Consider the following 20,556-nt stretch of genomic DNA (forward strand, 5'->3'; position numbering starts at 1 on the left):
AGGCTACCTAGAGTACTCCAACTCGGCCATGGATGACGTAAGGAAATCGTGGTTTCCCCATTTCTACAGCGTACTCAGCGAAGGAACGAAAACCATTAGTGTGGGCCGCAAACCAATGGCCATGTACGAGTCCTGTATGGGCAACCGATCAGAATACGGCTCGAACTTGGACATCTTCTGGAAGTTCCTGAACGAATGTAGACTATCCTGGCCAGAGCAACCCGCACCAAGTGACACCAGCGCCCTCGACCTACTGATGACGCTAGCATTCAAGTGGCAGGTACCGTTATTCTTCCACGTGCGCGCAATGCGCTTGTCCCCACCGAATTGGCGTTTCATATTAGAGCCCAGTTCCCTCATACCAGTTTTGTACCGGCAGCATCTCACAGTCAAAAGCACTGGCGGATACGCGAAATACTGGGCCACGTTTTTCTACATCCTTAACCGAAACTACAGTAACTATCGGGTCGACACAAAGTTTATGAACAGGGCTATGGTTATGGAAGGTGACGTCTTCAGAAAACTGCTGAACGCTAGGCGTCTTCCGGTAACCGAACCAGCTCTGGTGCGAATCGCTCGAATCGGACCCCTCACTCCGCCGCTGGCCTCCAAGCTGTGGCTACGTGCCTTCAGGCAGACCGAGCTTCAGCCTGAAGTGAAACCCAATGACCAGGTTTTCATAGGCGACGTAGAGTTCTTCCGGACTATGGCTACCGTGATGTCATCGTACAGAAAAACGGAGCTGCTGTCCCTGATCGCCTGGTCTTGTGTGCAGCTGTTGGCTCCGGCAGCGGATATCCAGCTGCTTGAGAATCGGTACGACCAGGGCATCACCATATATCGGCCGTACTTCTGCGAGCGATTCGTCGAGGCCGCCTATCGTCTCCTGGTGGTTGCGCTCGGCTCCGTGTCGCGCTTCACGCCAGCACAGCGCGCTGACATCAAAGCAGGCTTCGACAGCTTGGTTTTGGCGGCTGCGGACGCGGCCAACGCAACGCAATGGCTGGACATTGAGAGCCGGAAGCTAGCGGTCGAGAAGCTGCGTTCGACTCGACTAAAGCTGTGGCCCCCCGAGCGTTACCTGGAAAACGACGTGCTCGAGCGCATGTACAGCGATTTTCCAAGCACTGAACTTTCATTTGCCGAGTACTGGGTGAAGACGAGCCGCTGCGCTGCAAAGACGCATGACCCGCACGCTGACATCGACGTCTTCAGCTTCGCGGTCAACTATGCATTGCCGTACGTGCTCTATGATGCCTCAAGCGGCGACGTCAAGGTGGCCGTGGGCGCGATTACTCCTCCCTTGTACTACCCTGACGGGACCGAGGCCATGTTCTACGGGGGTCTGGGCTTTTCCATGGCACTCAACCTGGTCGCGTCCGTAGACAGACAGGGACTGCGGTGGCACCCGAACGGTACATTCGGCCACTTCTTTTTGTCCAGGTAAGCTTTCCGTTATTGATGCGGAAATAGGTATTCTGTATTCCTTTTCTTTAATCGCGTTAGGCCTCAAGCACACCTTACAGATTTAAGTGTTGATGCGTTGAGTCATTAATTTCGTTAAAAACCCCACGGCCGCACTAGGAATATGAGAGACGCCGTTCAGAAGCGCTTCGGATCTATCTAGAGCTCCTGGGATTATTTAAATAGGAGCTGAACAGTCTGTCGAATTCAATAAGACGCTCATATACGGATGCGGGAACCTTATAAACTATGAAGTTAAAATTTTGGGGGGGGGGATTTTTCACTTAGGAGCGACGCAATCATCGGTTAAAATTGCGCTGTAGCTCCGCCCCCCGTCGAGCGCCGCGCGCTGCTGCTGACACTGACGAGTAGTAGTAGTAGTAGAAACATTTATTTCGAAGGGAAAGAAGTAGTTGTCGAAGAATTGAGCGGCGGATGGAGAACTCATTTCAGAGCCCCTGTGGCCTGTGCTGCTGCCCTTGCGTGCTGTACCAGGCTGCGCTGGGTTGTCAGGTCCGAGCTGGACAGAGAGGCCTCCCACTGCTCCTTCGTTTGAAGTGTTCGTAAGTGCATGGGTTTGTCCCCCGTGCACCCCCACGTAACATGGAAGGCGGTGGGGTGACCGTCGCACCATGGGCAGGTAGGTCTGTAGCGTTCTGGAAACAGAATGTGATATTTATACAGGTTGGGGAAAGTGTCCGTCTGGAGTTGTATCCAGTCGCGGGCTTCCTGAGCAGTAAGTTGTCTATGTGGTGGTGATAGGAACTGGCGCATGAGACGTTGGTGATGGAGCCTAATTTTATAAACTGACATTGGTTGACTATATTGGTTGAATATATTGGTTGAATATATTATTGATATTGGTTGAAGTAGTGAGTGGTCGGGGGAGATTGTGTTTTGATCCGCTCGGCTAGTGTAACCTCGAGCTAAACCGTACGCTATCTCGTTCCCTTCCAACCCAGAGTGTGCGGGGGTCAAAGTGATCTGGTGTTTAACGTGAGTGTTTGATCCTGGGCTGCTTTGAACAAGGTGGAGCAGTCTTTTATGGATTCTTCCTGCTAGGAGGAGCCGACAAGCCGCCTGCGAGTCGGTGATAATATGAAGGGATTGGATGATAGCATTCCCGTGTTGTATGGCGAGTTCTATCGCAGCCACTTCTGCTTCCAGGACGGAGCATTTTGATATGATTAGACTTGCGATTTCTTGATGATTGGATCCCACCGTAGTTGCTACCGCTGCATGTCCATTGGGAGGTCCGTACAAGGCTCCATCTACGTAGACAGCCCTGCCGCTTTTTCCCATTGTCCGTCTTATGCAGTTCACCCTTGCTGTTCTTCTGCCTTCGCAGGAGTGGGACGACATGTTCTTTGGGATGGGAGCTACGTGCAGGCGTGCTCTGTCTTCTGTTGGAATTTTAGTGGTAGATTGTGTGACGCGTAAGTCCGCTGGGTAGCCGACTCGCTGAAGTATTAGTCTACCCGTTTCCGTCTTGAGTAGGCGTTCCCGCTGAGATAGGAGAAGTGCTTCTTGGATTTCGTCGAAAGTGTTATGCGCTCCCAGAGCTTCAAGCTTGTGGTTGGCGGTATATGGTGGGAGGCCTAGTGCATTTTTAACAGCTGTCCGAACGATGCCATCAATTGTGGTTCGTTCTGCTTTAAGGAGTGGGAGATATGGAAGGCCGTAGGGCAGTCGGCTGATGATCAGCGCTTGAACCAATTTCATGGTGTCTTGTTCCTTCATGCCTTTACGGGTTCTTGCCACGCGCCGTATCATGCGCGATACTTGTGTGGCCGATATCTTGAGTGATTTGATGGCGTGTGTGGCCTTGCGGTCAGATTGTAGCCAAATGCCGAGTATGCGGATGAGTGATACTTCTTGGATGAGTTCTCCTTGAAGTTTAATGTGGATGGGGTCTTGGGTCTTGTAATTGTACCCCTTGATACGAATTACTTGGGCTTTATCCGGAGAACATTTCAAGCCACACTGTTTTGCTGTTGTTTCAACACAAGTTGCGGCTTGTTGGAGATAGTGCTCCTGCTCCGCGAAGGAGCCTGTCCTTGTCCACACCGTGATGTCGTCGGCATATAGGGTGAACCCTATGTTCGGTATGGCCTGTAATGCCCTAGCGACTCTGGTCATGGCGATGTTAAATAGGAGGGGTGATATAATGGACCCCTGCGGTGTGCCTTTGTTAGGCATAGCCTGTGGGTCAGATCGTGTTTCTCCCATGCCTATGGTGGCCGTTCAGTTTGTCAGGAACGTTCGGACGTATTCATATATGCACTCGCCGCAGTTGATGTTAGATAGCTCCTCGAGTACGGCTTGCTGCGGTACGTTATCAAAGGCACCTTTGAGGTCGAGTGCCATGATTAGATGTTCCCTGCCTCTTGGTATGTTGGTCAAGACCTCCTCTCAGATAAGTAGGAAGGCGTCTTGTGTGGATAACCCCGATCTGAAGCCGATAATGGATGGGTGAAAGAGGTTGTTGTCTTCAATGTAATTTTGGAGGCGTTTCTGTATTACTCTTTCATAGAGTTTGCCCATACATGATGTTAATGAGATGCGTCGCAGGGCATCGATTGTTGGTCGCTTCCCTGGTTTGGGTATGACTATGATCTCGGCATGTTTCCACTCTGGTGGTAAGATGTTCTTTTGCCACAGAGAGTCGTTGATATATTGGGTTAGTTTTTCGATTTGCTCCTGGCTGAGGTTGCGAATCATGGCGTTGGTAATTTTGTCAGCGCCGGCTGCGGTGTTCTTGGTGCAGGCTCGTGCGGCTGCGTATGCTTCGGATTCGGTTATGGGGGCGTCCAGCTCTTTGTTGGCGCATCCTGCGTATCGCTGTGTGCGTGGAGGAATAGTCGTCCCAGTCGCACCAATGTATTTGTCTTGTAATGCTTTTAATAAAGCTCCATCGTCGCCTGGCAAGGTGTGAGCGATGCGTTTGAGAGTTCTGTTTGCTTCGGATTTCGATTTTGCGTGATCAATTAGGTTCCTTAAGACGGTCCATGTTTTTGAGGTTCCTAATGTCCCTTTGAGAGATTCACAGAACTGGTGCCAATTTTGGTGTGCCAATTCAGTGGCGTAGTTTTGCGCCTCTTCAGTGATGTTTGCGATTCGTAGGCGTAGTTGCCTGTTTAGTTTTTGTCGTTTCCACCTTCGTATCAACCGGCGACGTTGCTGCCATAGCTGAATGAGGTGTGTGTCGACTTCTGGAGTTTCTGGAGTACGTTGTATAGTCTCCGTGGTCTCTTCATGTGCCTTACAGATACCGTCAGTCCATTCTGTGATAGATGTGATCTTTTGACACTTGTCTGTGGTGATTGCACGGAATTGGGTCCAATCAGTGATTCTTGCTATGCCAAAATTTCTTCTGATTTTTGTAGTTGAGATAGAGGTGCTTATGATCCAATGGTCGCTCCCAAGGGTCTCCCCCAGGTTGGACCACGTAGCTTCTTTGACATACTTGACTACGGTGAGGTCGGGGCATGTGTCGCGGGTGACGCTGTTTCCCTCCCTTGTTGGGTATAGCGGATTGGTGAGGAGTTGCATGTCCAGCACAGTGAGTGCAACGCTGACGATGCGAGCGGAGACCGGAAACCGCGGCTTTGTGACGTCAACACGGGCGTTCCGCTCCTTCGCAGTCTCCACGACCGTGCCTGACTGGGCTTATTTCTGCGTGCGTGCCGTCCTAATCTGCTTCGCTCGAGCCTACATTCCTTTATTTGTTTGTATATAGGAGTGGTAGTTGACGTGCGTAGCATCAATTGAACTTGTTGGCCGATCATGCCGGCGTTCTGTGCAGCCTACGCTTGCACGAACACCAGCGGCCGCGACGAGGTTTCGATGTTCCATTAGTTCCTGCAAGACAAGAAGCTTTCAGCTAAGTGGGAGGCTGCTGTGAAGGGAAACAACTTCAAGCGCTCAAGAACAACAGTGTTGTGCTCTAACCACTTCCGTGACGATTACTACCGGAGTTTATCAATAATGCGTGCTTTGGCTTCTCCTGAAAATAGAAATTGGCACGCTGAACGGAAGGTGCATGTTTATCTCCCAATCTTGACGCAGGTTTCATCGCCAAGCGCCGCGATTTCTTTATTCGCACGTGTGTTGTGAAACAGCCTGCATGCAGCTACCATAACGCAGTGCAAGCGTAAAGTTTGCATGTGTTGGTAAGCCTGCTCACGCCAGGACGTTGCGCTCCACCTTTTCTCGCACACATACAGAAACCGACCATCTGACGTAGCTGACGGAATTCGCCGGCTACAAGTAGCGTGCGGATGGCGCGCTGATGAAGGTTCTATACTACACATGCTACAACAGCCGGTAAATTTTCCCGCGTTTAAACCGTCTATGTAGGTGGCCGACAGCTTTGGGGCAGCGCACAAATGCCGAAGATCGCATCACCGCTAACGTTCAACGAGGAGGCATGCAGGAACATAACACTACAGTTGTTTGCCCGGAAGCGTACTCACTGGAACGCTGAATGCAGCTTAGAACATTTCCAACACAAGGGGATGCTAACACTTCGCCTTCGTTCACGTGGAAAGCAGTGCTTGCACCAGCATTTTTTGCTTCATGGAGAGGCCGGCTCTTCGCACTCGGCTCGTACATGTAGTATGTACAAGTATGTACGTACGTGTAGTATGTACAAGTATAAACCCCTTGCAAGTGGTCTTGCTCGCTACAGCGACAGCGCTACAAACGAGGCGATGGCTGTCGCGTTCACTCGTCGTCTGCAAGCCGAACTCCACGCGAGCGACGGCTTTTAACGAAGACTTCCCGGTATGAGGGCCGCAATATACGCTGCCGAAACTAGCGTGACGCATGCTTTATCAATTTAAGTTGATGTATTTTACTGAAGAAGGAGCATAAAACATTTCTGAAGGTCTTGCACTAGGTTCTTATTTTCGCACGTATAAAATTCAATAGTTTGCTCGTTCCGTGCGACAAACAGTAGTATTTGAGTTATGTACATCCAGTTCCGGCTTCGCACTATTGGCTAGTCGCTCATAGCATTTCCGGGCAACGAGCGACGAGTTCTAGATTTCTAGAAACGAGCGATCGAGCGACAACACCGAGCGATCTGTTCAAGCGACGGCCCGTTTTGTGGCTCGAAGCCGTCGCCCGTCACCGTCGCGCGCAAAATCGCTCTCGTGGAGTTTGGACTTAACGCCGAACTCCTCAGACAAACGCAAGCTCTCGAAATTTTCCATGACCGTCTCAGCAAAGCACCACCAAACTACTTTGAACCGTGCTTCGTGTGTAGGGGCAGCAGACGGTCCGGACGAACGCCATTGTTGACGTCACGAGGCGCGCGACCAATCATAGGCGAAAACGAGGCGCGCGAGCTGGGCGCGTCTGCTGCTGCACTTTTGGTCGAAATAAAATATGTTTGCGCTTTCTTTCGCTCAATTTCCATGCGATAATCGAATTCAAAGGGTTGAAAACCACGACGTACCGCTCTTCACTCATTTTTTCTGGGAAAGCTTTCAGCTTCCCATTAATGGGCGTGTAAATATAGAGGCTTTTATTTTAAAACGACTCCATTTTTTTAATATTTCAAACAGGCAAACAGAGCAATTGTAACCCTTAATCTGAACTACTCAATGAGGCGTTAATTACTTCTAAGAGAAATCAATACATTTGATTGAACAATTAACATAATTACGATAATTACATTTTATTTGTAATTGTCAAAACATATTGTAGCCGGCGATTTCGCAAGGCATGTGCACTTTAACGAATTCTCAGGACTAAGCCAGTTTCTACACATTCATTTTCAAGGTTTCCAACTAATGGCATTGGCGTTCCAGTTACTTCTGTGCTTCAGTGCATAAAACAGCAATGCCTTAAAAAAGTAGGGAGCAGCAACAGTGAATTCTTACCGCAAGTTTGACGGTGCATATGTCGGAACCTGTGCCACCCTCAGAATTTCTTTTATGTCAGCATGCCTTGCATATAGAGTGTGTCCCAAATAACTTGAGCCAATAATTCAAAACAGAAAGGCACGTCGGAAGCGTGTTGAAACGAACGCATGCTATTTGCAATAGCCTATAGTAACTCAGACAATTTTGTTTTTTGCCTAGAACTCGCTAGCTAATTAGTTTGATTAGCCAACTTTGTAATTATTAGCGGAGAATCCCAAGTGTGATACCTAGATTTGTAGAGCACCTTACGAAACTACCGATCGAGTTGCTTCCTCTACGATACGTCTCACGTAGTCCTTTCTTCCGGGTTGCAAAGAAAGCCCGCGAAATATGGAAAAAGCTACGTGACGGAGCGGTTGCGCAGTGGTATCGTGCTCCTCTCAAGCGTGCATTCCGTGCACAAGGTCAGCGCCCGTCGGATGAGGGCGAAAATGCATTCTGCTGGCCGAGCGCTGCCGACGATATAAAGGAACGCCCAGCCGCTTCCTCGTCGTCAGTCACGATGCACCTGACCTTGTTCACCGATCACAGGCTCGAGAGCAGCACAATACCACTGAGAAAACGCTCCGTCACGTGTTTTTATTACATTTCACGGGCTTTCTTTGCAACCCGGAAAAAAAAAAGGATTTCGTGAGACGTATCGGAAAGGACACAACTCCATCGGCGGTTTCTAAAGGTGCTCTACGAATCTGCCTATCTTACTTAGAGTACTCGGCCAATAATTAATAACTTGGCTAATTAAACTTGATCAATGAGTGATTTATGGGGAAAACAAAAAATTGTCTGAGTAACTATGGTCCATGGCGAATAGTATGCGTTCGGTGACATGCGCTTCCGACGCGCCTTTCATTTTAAATTCTTGGCTCAAGTTACGTGGGACACCCTTTATACACTCACTAGCCACAACTCGTAGATTTAAATATGTGCTGCCAAGAAATTAATCAATACGGTAATTAGCGTAATTACGCTAATTCTCCAATTAATCTTTTTAATTTCTCGTAGAAGTAATGGACCGCCTCATCTTGGGATTTAGGTCAAAGGTTATTATAAAGTCATGTTTTGGGAGGTTTTAAATACCGAAACCAGCATCTGAATATAAGGCACGCCATAGTGTGGGACTCTGCAATAATTTTGACCACCTACGGTTTACTTAAGTGCGTCCAACGCTGGGTACACGGGTATTTTGGCATTTCTGCCCCATCAATATGTGGCAGCCACGGCTGGGATTTCATCCTGATGCTTAGCAGCGTAACGCAAAAGCTGGTAAGCAACTACGGCAGGTGCTAATGATTAGAATTGTCCTGTCTGCCACAGGCAGCATTTCAAAATTGGCTGCAACTACAAGAAAAAGAACCGTGTATATGTGGCGTTCTTGCTTGTTTTTGTTTTTTGCACCATATCGTTTGTTTTTATTCACCCGTGAGAGATAGCGAAATTCTAGTCCTTGAGCTGGATTACTCCAAGCGGCACAATTTACTCGCACGAGAAATAGAAGTGCATAAAAGTTTAATTGACAGAAAATGAGTAAGTAACCTATAGAATACTTAATTTACTACAGATATTGCCAATTAGGAGGTAGTGAAAAGTAGCGAAATTCACAAATTGTAGTCGGTGGGTTTGCAAGTCATATCCACAGTGCTAGCAAATGCTCAAGATGGCGCCGTAATATGCGTCGTTAAATTTGCGACAAAATGTATTGTTGCGCTTCTATTTTTATTAAAACGACGTTTTATACATTGAAGCTTAAACGTAACTGCGACGCCAATGTATTTTATCGCCAACTTCGGGATTTAAGTACTCAGAACTCGTATCATCCTGAAAATTCAGACCAAGATAGTACGTACTGCCATTTAACCGGCTACATATTAAACGGCAAGACGTACCAACTTGGTCTGAATTTTCAGGGTGATACGAGTTTGAGTACCGGCTACAGTTCGTAAATTTCAGAAAGTGCTGTAAAACATAAGTATTTAGTGAGAAACCCGATTAGTCAAAGTTTGTTAATTAGTCGATTGTCCAATGCGATTTCTCGTGCACGCAATGCCCAGTTCTTTGAGAAATCCAACTCAATGACTGCAATTATGTTTTCTAGCCCAGGTGAATTTTAAAAAATAATTCTGCATTATCTAAAGAAAAACATATCGGGTATAAATTTGCGAGAGCATTTTTGCATTTAGTCTACATCAATATGCCGCAGCAGTGCCGATAATCATACACCTGACATCCTGCTCAGCAGCAGAACGCCATATAACCACTGCAACACATGCCATTAACGACAAAGTATTTTTTTGCTGCGCTGATGTATCGTTTCAATATCTTCAATCATTTGCAGCTTTTCCGCGAAGGCCTTCGAGGAGAGAGACGGCTGCCTAGAGGCGCTTGACAGGCACGCCGCCAGTGGCGGAGACAACACCCAGAGCATAACCGGCGCGAGGGCCAGCATCTTTCCCGAGATCCCCGCTCTCGAGGTTGCCTACGCGGCGTACCGCAGCGCAGTCAGCAACAGGGGAGACGAAGCCCTTCAGGGAATTGTGGGGGGCTTCTCGGGAGACCAAGTGTTCTTCATGACACTATGCTACATGACTTGCACGCGACCCGATGCCGTGGGTCCGCACACAGTGGACTGCAACAAGGCGGTGCGCAGTTCGGAGGCCTTCGCCCGGGCATTTCATTGCCCGCCCGAGTCCCAGATGAACCCCAAGATGAAGTGCAAATTCTTCGGGTGAGACTCGGGCACTTCCCAAGGACTGCGAGACGACGTTCACGTGGAGTCGAACGACACACCTTCATGTGGCGTGTACACATACAGTTTTGTGTGCAACATCGAAAGCGATGTCGTCGCCTGCCATGTACTACATACGCACTGTTTTATTTCGTGTCTGGACTCACGTTAAAAATCACGGGCTCTCTCTCTTTCTCTGAGGATTTAAATGTAAATACCTATGATATATTCGTTGTAAGGCTTCGTTGCGCTCTAGATTCAGTGTGAAGATTTTAATGAATTAACTTCAGACAAGACGGGTGCCACCTGACCGTAGCTTTCATTTTCTATATGCAAGTCGCGAGATGGAACGCTGACGCAGTTTTTGAATGCTTAAGATATGCATAACGCGATGTGGTTGTCATTTTTCGGAATTTACAACGTTGCCACCTCCTTTACCCTTCTTCGCCTTTGTTTTGCTTTGTAAAAGCTAGCTGTTCCTGTATCTTTTACTGTACAATATAAATCCTGATGCCACGGCTTCTCATATGGCGCAAATTAAGTAATGATGCACATGTTGCTGCTTCATAGCTAAAGCTTCCCGATGGCTGCATACCTGCCCATGCAGAAACGAACTTTCCGGTGAAAGCGTTCATAAAGGAAAGGAATAGGTGCGGAATGTGCTCTGTACTTATTATCCTCTTGGCTTAGTTATTCTATTGCTCCCACTACAGAAAATAGAACAAAGCGCTCCTTGCAAGTTACCGCAACTTGTGCATTTCGCAGAGCTTCCATTCGAGAGTTAACACATTCTGATTCACTCAATCACTGGCTACTATAACACATTTTTTTTTTACATTTACCCCATTGATTTGTGGTTGATGTGGTTTGACCAACCAAGTTAACACGGGCCCGCCGAATGGAAACGTCGAGCTATTCATGTTGCTTGACTATGGGTGTGACGCTGTTGACGCCACGTAATGGCTCCGAATTTCTCGGCGCTAAACATGAGCCCATGGTTTGTCGCTGCATTGCCACAGATATTCGAAAGTGTCTGTAAGTATCTCGTGCGGCTGCGCCACGACGTAAGCGTCCCCTACCGTAAACAATCGCGAGTGGGCAACACCCTCTACAGAACTTAAGGCCTTCTCACTGTACCCTCTCCCCATGAGTTACGTCAAGCAAAAAAAGGCCCACATTGAAGTTCCGTGCAGCGTGCTACGAAGCTACGAGCGGCGCAGCTGTGTTGAAAATGAGACGCGAAAGACCAAGTGGGCGACGACGGCCATAACAATTCGATTAGTTCCGGGAACCCTGCTGCTCCTTGGATAGCTTCGGGGTTAAAAAAGTCCTGGCATGCTGCGACATGCTTGCGAGCGCTTTTCTTTTTTTTGTGGACGTTAACCGTGCACGCATTCTCTGCGCTTGTGCTGCTATTGCGGTTGTGTGTCCTGCACGCCCTCATTGCCGCGGAATGTGGATAATGTTCATGCAAGGATATGCCTAATAAGTGTTGTGTGCCCAATTGCTGGAGCAATTAGAAATAGCGACCGAAAAATCAGGCGTTCATGTTTCTGCTAGATCATTGACAGACTATTGGGTGCCAATGCTAAGGCAATGAAGAGAAAAGCTGGAATTCAGTGGAATAAAGTAGCAGTTTCTTTGTAAATAGTTGCACGAACGCTTTATGTCTCCACTGCTAAACTCATTTGAGGTGTTAATTTGTGCACTCGAAAGCGAAATTATTCGTTTAGAGCGTAATGTAGACTAGAATAAGTACATGTGTCCCGAATGTGAAGAAGGGAACACCAGTGAAGTTGTCATGAGATATGTGTTATGGTGCAGTGCAAACATTTTGTTGAAGAACTTTTGTGGTCACATGAACGGCAAACTCTTTGACGCCGACGATAAATCAAGGCAGAGAAGCTCCCCTGAAGAAAAGGGCAGCACTGTGACTTTTCAGTATAAGCCATGCTCCCTGTCATCATTTACCCGAAATTCGTTCTCAGTCCTAAGGTTGAACCATTTCATTATTTATGGATGGGCTTTTTAATAATGCAGCGCATAAATAGTTTTGCATAAATAAAATAATATTGGAACACCCTCTGTTCTCTGCGGGCTATCTGCTCAACTATGCCTAAAGAAATAGTAACTGCGCTCTGGTTAAGGTTGCCAGTAAGAGCGCGATCCCTTCTTCAACCCGTATCCCCGTGAAAGCCGCCATGACGTCACTCTCCGAGCGCTCAGGCTTTCTCTTGTCTAGGCGTTGGAGTCAGGCGCTACCGCCGATAACCGTTGTGAATGGAAAGGGGGAGGCGCATAGGAACCAGTAGGAACGACAGAACATGTGAATGCACGCGAAATGGCGCCGGCGCTTACGTCCATCCCCAAACACTTGTCTGTTCACTGTTTTCATTGAATAACATGAAACCTGAGTTTCAACGCTAAATCTTAATTCTAAATTTTCACCTTCTTTTTCAGAGATATCAGCCAGACGGTTCATATCACTTTGCTTGTTAGCAAAGTTTCTACTATGGTGCCCGCCTGCTTGTGTGAGAGGCTAGACGGTTCATATCACTTTGCTTGTTAGCAAAGTTTCTACTATGGTGCCCGCCTGCTTGTGTGAGAGGCTAAACCCAATATCACTTCTTTCTAGCGCCCTTTCCATCAATATCATGTACACCATGAAGGGCGGCTGGGAAACTAGTCAACCCTGTCTGAGTCTCTTCGTGATATTAACTTTCTCTTCGCTTATCACCCGTACCCATTCAACGCAAACGGTACTTGACCCGCCAATGATCCGCGCCATATGCCGAGAGACACGTAACCCACGACAGAAAAAATCATGGGCACGGCAGCCTCGTTCAGACGCATTATCTGTTCTTCTACCATGGTACCGGCCGCACTTCGGCTCTTCCGCTGGCTCCATATGTCGGACATGTGGCATCGAGGAGGATTACTTGGAACACCTAGTCCTCCAGGGCGCCAGTTTTTCCCCGCGACAAACCGAGGGCACCACACTTCCGCCAGCATTTGGGTTTCGAAGCGAACACGGAGTGCGGGAACCGGGTGTGGTGGTGTCTAACGCAATGCGCGTATCGAATGCCAGGCTGGCACAGTGGTGGCGTATGACTTGGCAACGGCACACATCGGCCAACTCTGTGGGGAAGAGATGAAATTCAGTGTCTAAAAGTCAATGTCTGTGCACCAGGTCAGGCTGTGTGTACAATGGAGTGGGGGTTGGGACTCCTCCCCACTTATATTTTCCCCATTTTTTATCGCCATGTATATATTTATCCGGCAAGGGCGCTTTAAAGCAGCCCGCCCGTTATAAAGGGATCAGCCACAAATAATTTCCTTCATCATCACATCTAGCAGATAGCACTACTATCACTATGGAAACAAAAAACTCATTGCCCTTCCACTCTGTGAAAAAGAATGACGAGCGAAGCTTTGTATGTGGACCCCTTAATGGCGAACTGCATCTCCGCCACGCGTCGGGCCGGTACTGCACTATCTTCGGGATCGGCCCATGTATGGGGAGTGCGTAACGCATGCTTCACCTCTGCCGCGGGTCGGGCAGGTGCTGCACTATCTTCTGGATCGGTCCACGTATGGGGAGTGCTTAACGCCTGTATCGCCTCCGCCGCGGTAGGCCACTATTGCACTATCATCGAGATCGGCTCACGTATGGGCAGTGCTTAACGCCTGCTTCGTCTCCTCCGCGGCTCGGGCCGGTATTGCACTTTCTTCGGGATCGGTCCACCTATGGGGAGATCTTAACGCCAGCGTCAACTCCGCCTCGGGTCGGGCCAGTATTACCTTATCTTCGGGATAGGCCCATGTATGGGGAGTGCTTGACGCCTGCTTCACCTCCGCCGCGGGTCGGGCCGATATTTCACTATCTCCGTGATCGGCCCACATAAGAGGAGCTTTTTGCTTACGACACGAACATTTCCTTGGGCGGTAGAGGTAAACAGATTCGCGGTAATAAAACCATGGATATTTACAATGGGAAGAAAGAAATGAGCAGGAAAAATCTGTAAAACACAAAGGCAGTGCCTTGCTGTGTGAGCCTCGAGCTGGTTGCCTAAGGATAAAAACATACTGTAGCAAATATTCGCAAGATGAGACATGTGCCTGCTGTAGCGGCAGCATACATATGTAAAATTCCGGATACCACTGAGCATATCCCAATTGAATCCGAAGGAATTCACCGAGTGAGACCCGTAGGTAATGAACCTTTTCCAGGAGCGCTTGGACTCAAAGTGGACGGAAGTATCAAGCCGTCAGTAATCGAGATAAGTACGTTACCTGTACATTATTGGTGACAAAAAAGCAGGGATGAGATTGATACGAAGGGATCCGCTTGTGAGCCATTACACTCTGTGAAGGTGGATCACCAACGAAGCTGATTAGCACACGACACAGAGGTGACACGGAATATTGAACAAAGGTATGAATTCATTACTCTGATTTTTTGTGCACATTGGCAAGGACGACGGGACCGCCGTCCAGAGTAGCTGGAGGAAACTAGACACACGCGACGTTTCGACGGGACCGCCACTACGGGAGAGCGGAAGGAAAGTAGATACGCAAGCGCTTGGAACGCCGACAAAGAGAGGATGATGCGAACGTAGACATTGCCGACGCGTGTCACATTGTAGTATCTGTTCTTACCATATTAATATCTGATACGGGTTCTAGTGGGACCCAAGACATTTATTCGGACCCAAGAACTTATTTGTGCAACTTGGCGGAGTGCTTGAAGCTTGTTTCACATCCTCCGCTGTCGGCCAGTTATTTCACTACCTCAGGGATGGGCCCGCGTTTTTTGCCCACGCAGAACAAAACTGCACGGAAGCCTAACCATCAACAGCTTCGCTGCAAAATGCTACAATGAAAAACATGTCCAGCGTACCTCAATAATTTAAGTAGGCTAGGTGGATATTTGTCATTGGTTCGCTTCAAAGGCGAAGCCAATAAATCATTATCATCATCAGCATCACTGGGATTTCAAACAGTCACAGATGCATCAACTTATTACTGCAGCAGCCTTTTATGTTCAGAAGTGGCTCAAAAGGTCAAATTATCGATCGTTAACGAAAGTTACACTCACTCCTGTGAAACCCACCCATCGCTCTGCTTTGCAAGGGGGAGAAGCTGTTTTCACAACTCACTCGTCTAGGGAGGCGCTTGTGCGCCGCCAACTTCCGCAACATCACACTTCACATGCGTGGCAGCTTTTCTTTTCTTTTCGTCTATTCGGCTTCAGATCAGTGTTTCCCGGGCGCGTGTTCCCACGCTTGCTCGTTTGCTTTCCTCCATGCGCGTTCTGTTTGTTTATTAACTTAGTGCAAATGGCACTGGCTTGTCAAGAATGAGCTATACTTTTGATCTTCAGGCACCCATCCTAACAAAGCACTTGCACGACTAATAACATGACGATGACATTTGGTCTGACTGCTTAAAATCGGAAGACGAGCTGAAACAAGTAGAACGATCACTGGCTGTGGCCAACGTGCAATTCGCGCTTCGTTCGTCACCAAGGCAGGCGAGTGCACTAATCGGTGGAGGCGATTCATACCGCTGTCAACGGGGCACTTTAGTCCGCGGATTACATTGATCTAAATAGGAATAAGATCTGAACGAGTGCTACTAAACGGCAATTCTTGAATCGCAATTGATTTTGTCTGTCCTTAACCCAGATAGGCTATAAATGTTTGATTCGGATTAACCTCAATCGCTAATGAAAGTAGAGTAGATTGAAGGCCCTGAACACTGGTGTTTAAAGGTTGAACGTTCCAATACTTGCACATGGCTGGCTGTGCCGGTTTGTGTGGGCGGTGAAAATAATTTATGCATAGGTAGTGCTAATGATACCGCATCGAGCGGTTTAAATTTGTTCGCTTATCGCTCATAATTTTGGTGCTACAAAAGCGAAAAAATCAGATTCTTATCTAAATGAAATTAACGTGCGCTTCTCTCTTGACGGATAAGTCAACGACATAATCATTTATTTAACTTTTTGTAACGATGCAGCAGTGTGAAATTTGAAAAAATCAAATAACGGAACAGAGATAAGCCGACTCCGAAAGAACAAGAACCAGTCCTTGCATGGCTCATTGAGTACCCTTTACAACGCAAAGAATAATTATATTTGCACGCGTAATGCGAAGGTTGTAGGATCGTTCCCCACCTGTGGCAAATTGTTTTTTCATCTACTTTCATTTCCATGAATTTATCGTTTCGTTATTTCATTTATTAAGCACAAGTAATTTCCCCTATGTTGCCCTTGGTGTCAGTGTTTCTTGGCTTCTTATGATACGACTAATTTCGCAATTATAACTTACAGCTAGCATTACGCTAGCACAAACTGGATCGGTCAGTTGTCTTTTGATATACTTGCCTGCGTAAATGGCTTTAGCTTTCTTTAAATCTGCTCGCGTCAATGCGTGAGGGGTTGGGTCAGAGCAGAGTGTCACTGTTTGCCTTAGGCTGACCTAGGTTTGCATAAGCAACTGAGTACAGGTATTTAAGCCTCAAGGTCAACTGCAGAGCAGCTTTCAGCTTGTGTCAAAGAATCAGGGGCATACCTGGAAGGTTAGTGGGGGATACATTTTTCATGCAACCTGAAATGTTTGTTGTAAAGCGGGTTTGTCACGCCATCTCCTATAGCGTGTTGTCTTGCTGTATTTCTCACTTAGGATTCCTGCCTGCCTCCTTGCCCAGCCACACATCTGCAGTATGGCCAGCCATCCAAAGTCCTCCTACATCTGCTAGCCACAAGCTTCACCGTGGATCTGCACCTCAAGTTGACTGTAAGCTTTTCTTTTATGAATTCAAAGCAGATTGTCAAAACTCAACACAAGGTATTCCCACTGCTTAAAAATTACACGTTATGTTGCTGCTCATGTCTTACGATTCGTCTTTTATCATTGTTTCTACTAGGGAGTTCATCAAACGAGCTCCTTTCGACAACAAATGTGGCTGCTGTGCGCAAGAGAATCGTGGAACTAGAGAGTGAGCTGCAAAGCAGGAAACGAAGACTGTCTATTTGCCTGCGACAGAAGAATGCTGCAGTCCAACAAAAAAACCTCCTGAAGAGGTAGAGTCGCCACTTTTAGGAAATGACCTGCTGCAATGCATGGGAACTGCTACTATGCTTGGTACACCATGGTCAACTGCTACTATCGAAAAGCGGTTGAAGATCAGGCTTACGTATGGACCTAGCGGTTAAAACGTCGTTCGAGAGAATGGGACACCACTGCCATCTTAATGCTTCAGCGACACCTCGAAAACTTGAAGTTTTTGCCTGGTGTACTCCATGGAATCTTACCGTCTCTTTCTGTCAAAGTGAGTATGCTTCGTAGAGAAGGGCTTCTTTCTTTCCTTAGTAATTTAACCTGCTACAGTAGTAAGGCTCACAGCCAGTATGAAAAGTAACTTCAAGCACAGTTACTTGTTTCGAGGAATGAGGGAATATATGCAATGGTAGCTGTTTCCTCATAGGCTACTGTTTTTTTTTTTTACTGGGTACGTTTTTGTTTTAATGCTTGTATAGTATTCCTCACTTACTGACCTGGAGAGGCAAAGGAGAAGTGTTGGCCTACAAATTAATCTGCGGAAAACTAAAGTAATGTTTAACAGTCTCGGAAGAGAATCTCGTGCGCCTTGTCCAGTCGTTCATGATAAGTCTCATCGCCTACGTTGCGGCCTACCTCAACTGGCACGTCACTGACAGGACCAAGATCAACACGCTGATCAGACGGCGCTGGGCTTAATGGAGACCACGAGTACGGCTCGGCTCCTGCAACTCGGTGTCCATAGCACCCTAGAAAAAATAGCCGAGGCGCAGCTCACCGCGCAAATCGAGCGCCTCTCTACCACCAAGACGGGCCGCAGTATACTGACGTCCCTGGGTTACAACCCCCAAGCTCCCAGCCGGCAACCGTGCGAGATCACAGATGAGGCGCGGGCCCATCCCGAAGAACATGCACCCAGAGTACAACCAAGAACCGCGGCAGGTGCGGGCCAAGGCCCTCACCGAACAACACGCCCAATACCCGCACGCGCGGTACGTGGACGCAGCGGAATACAAGCGGGAAGACTTCGCGGAAGTGGTCGTTGGGGCGGCTACTGGCACCAAGACAACGGCAGCGAGCGTGCGGTGCATGAACGCCACAGACACTGAGGAGGTTGCCATCGCTCTGGCGATCACTGAGGCCGAGAGTCGCACCGTGCTCAGCGACTCGAGGAACGCCGTGCGCAACTTTGCCAAGGGGCAAATATGCGCGCCGGCGGCCTCCATCATCGGCAAGCTCCAACTTCAAGACCGCGGCAGCACCATCAGTGTCAAGTGGTTCCCGGCGCACGCCGGCGAGTGTGCATTCTCACCGAACCACAACGAGACGGCCCATTCGGTGGCGCGAGCGCTTACCTTCCGCGCCCCCGAGAGTGGCCGTTCCGTGTGGTGGTTCGAAACCAAGGACAAATTGACCAGTTATGCCGAAGTAACCAAGTGTTACTGCTTAGCTCGACGGACAATGCCGCCTCCCCACCCGGCACTCAGTCGGGAGGAGGCCGTAATCCTAAGGCGGAGACAGACCGCGTCACTCCTCGCGCCCGCAATGCTGCACGTGCTTCACCCAGAGCTCTATCCGAGTGGGCTGTGCGGTGTTTGTGCAGCGGGTCCGGCGGACCAATGGCACATCATGTGGGACTGTGCCATGTTCCCGACGGCAGCTACCTCAAAGACTTACCCGCCCGAACTTCGAGGTGCACTGCAGTCTGCAGACAAGGACACACAACTATGGGCCGTCCAGCAGGCCCGGGTTGCGCTCGAAAAGCACAAACCTGATGACCCATTACAAACGGGTTCAAGTGGGGTAGTGCAGAGTAGGCTATAACCCCGGGCCGACACTTGACCAGCGTCACGACGCGTTAAACCGTCGTTTGTCGGCACTTTATTAAAGTTATCCCTATCTTAAATGCCGCTTGAAATGAAAATAGCTCATACCTTTTCTCCAGCAATTGAAAGGTTGCATTTTGCATATATCTTACACCACTGAATGTTATTTCATTGCCTGTCACTGTTTCTCTTCTGCTTTAACTATTACGTATTTAATAATGTCCATATAATATCACCATAAATCTGACGCCATAGTGATGTTTTTACCATCGCATTAATTTAATTCGTTTGTCATGACACTCCTTGGCCAAATCTGACCCTTGTGCTTTAAAAACCCAGATATTATCTTCTTCATGCTATTGCTAAGTTTTAGCATCTCATAACGTGCACCGCTATCCAATTTCGCAGTGGCCACTTAGCTTATAAACTGGAAAGGTTTTACTTCGTTACACACAGAGTTCTGACAGCGAGGCCAAAATTCGTGCAGTATTTTCGCTATCTCGGATCCGTTGCAGACTGCAAGGCTGTAGAAGTCCGAACGTGTGACGCACCATATACGCCCTACTGTAATGTAGCTATGCGCTGTCGATTCGCCTGCATACACGCATTGAAAATACCGAAGCACATGCAACGTCGCAAGCAAGCTTATGGCAACCACGGAAGCCGTAGACGCCCGCATCAGAGTAATCGATTAAATATAGTACCCGTATTTGCTATTTCAACCAATCAGTGGTCACCATCTATTTTGGCACACCGAGCTGGATTCAAGCGAGGGACAAGAATGCTGCTCGGTCCTGGGTATGGCGCGGCAAGGTTTAAAGGCGCCGAATCGGGCCTCTAGAACCTATGCAGTGGCTACCTGCACGTCAAGATTCCGTGCCGATGAACTACTTTGTGCTCAATCCGGCTGACTGAACCACCGATTTGGTCGGCCGTGCGAAGGCGCCTTCAGAGCGTGAACAGTCGGAAAATTGATGACCTTTTCGCGACGAAGGCGTCGGTGTACCGGTTCTGCATGCAGTGCATGTTAATGTCATACGTGGATATTCGGAAGTTTTTTCTGATGTCATGCTGTTCGCTTCCTGCTTGATCTGCGTGCTATCATTGCGGCATCGCTTACGCCACCTCATTCCGGTCAAAGCTAGGGCGAAATAGCCGTCTTTTTTATCTGAACGACCCGCCGTTATCTCTCGCACGAACGTCTTTTTACAACGCCTCAATTACTGTTCGTCCAGCAGGCGACGAGAGCGCAGGTTGCCATCGGCAGGACAAACACTCCTCTCACTAAGCTCGTCGTTCCAACATCGTGATGAGAGAGAGCGCCCGGACGAACCGCTAACCGGCCTTACGTGCCGAGGAACGGCATCGAGACGGCTGTTTAAGGCGGAGCTTCGGAGTGAAATGGTCGACCCAGTGGCGGCATTTTTTCTTTCAAGTACAGGTTTCGTTACTTAGATGCTTGGCTGACGATTCGTATGTTCTCGTAATCGGTTATCGACACAATGGCCAGTTTGGCCGTCCCAAGGAGGGCCTCTAAAGAAACGGTGAAA

General features: G+C 48.4%; 2 protein-coding genes and 1 non-coding gene across 3 annotated transcripts in view; all 3 read left to right on the top strand.

The window, feature by feature from the left end:
• Positions 1 to 305: 305 nt before the first annotated feature.
• LOC142574295 (phosphate-regulating neutral endopeptidase PHEX-like) lies at positions 306 to 10,227 on the top strand. Its single transcript, XM_075683413.1, has 2 exons — positions 306 to 1,443; positions 9,727 to 10,227. The coding sequence occupies exons 1-2, from the start codon at positions 308 to 310 to the stop codon at positions 10,118 to 10,120; spliced, it is 1,530 nt and encodes a 509-aa protein (XP_075539528.1). The 5' UTR covers positions 306 to 307; the 3' UTR covers positions 10,121 to 10,227.
• Positions 10,228 to 14,737: 4,510 nt separating this feature from the next.
• Positions 14,738 to 14,929, top strand: LOC142576829 (U2 spliceosomal RNA). The gene has a single exon (XR_012826975.1). It is a non-coding gene; the product is annotated as a U2 spliceosomal RNA (small nuclear RNA).
• A 5,352-nt stretch (positions 14,930 to 20,281) lies between these two features.
• Positions 20,282 to 20,556, top strand: part of LOC142574877 (aminopeptidase NAALADL1-like) — a 60,649-nt gene continuing 60,374 nt past the window's right edge. Inside the window, exon 1 of the mRNA XM_075683876.1 lies at positions 20,282 to 20,441. The gene's annotated coding sequence lies outside the window, so the exon portion shown is untranslated. The remainder of the gene's footprint in view (positions 20,442 to 20,556) is intronic.

The sequence above is a fragment of the Dermacentor variabilis genome, chromosome 3 (assembly GCF_050947875.1).
Source record: "Dermacentor variabilis isolate Ectoservices chromosome 3, ASM5094787v1, whole genome shotgun sequence".
NCBI classification, from domain to species: domain Eukaryota; kingdom Metazoa; phylum Arthropoda; class Arachnida; order Ixodida; family Ixodidae; genus Dermacentor; species Dermacentor variabilis.

Excerpts from the sequence above, each read along its gene's own strand:
- LOC142574295 (XM_075683413.1), top strand. The coding sequence starts at position 308 with ATGCGCTTGTCCCCACCGAATTGGCGTTTCATATTAGAGCCCAGTTCC. Across the intron at positions 1,444-9,726 it reads GGCCACTTCTTTTTGTCCAG|CTTTTCCGCGAAGGCCTTCG; the intron begins GTAAGCTTTCCG and ends AATCATTTGCAG.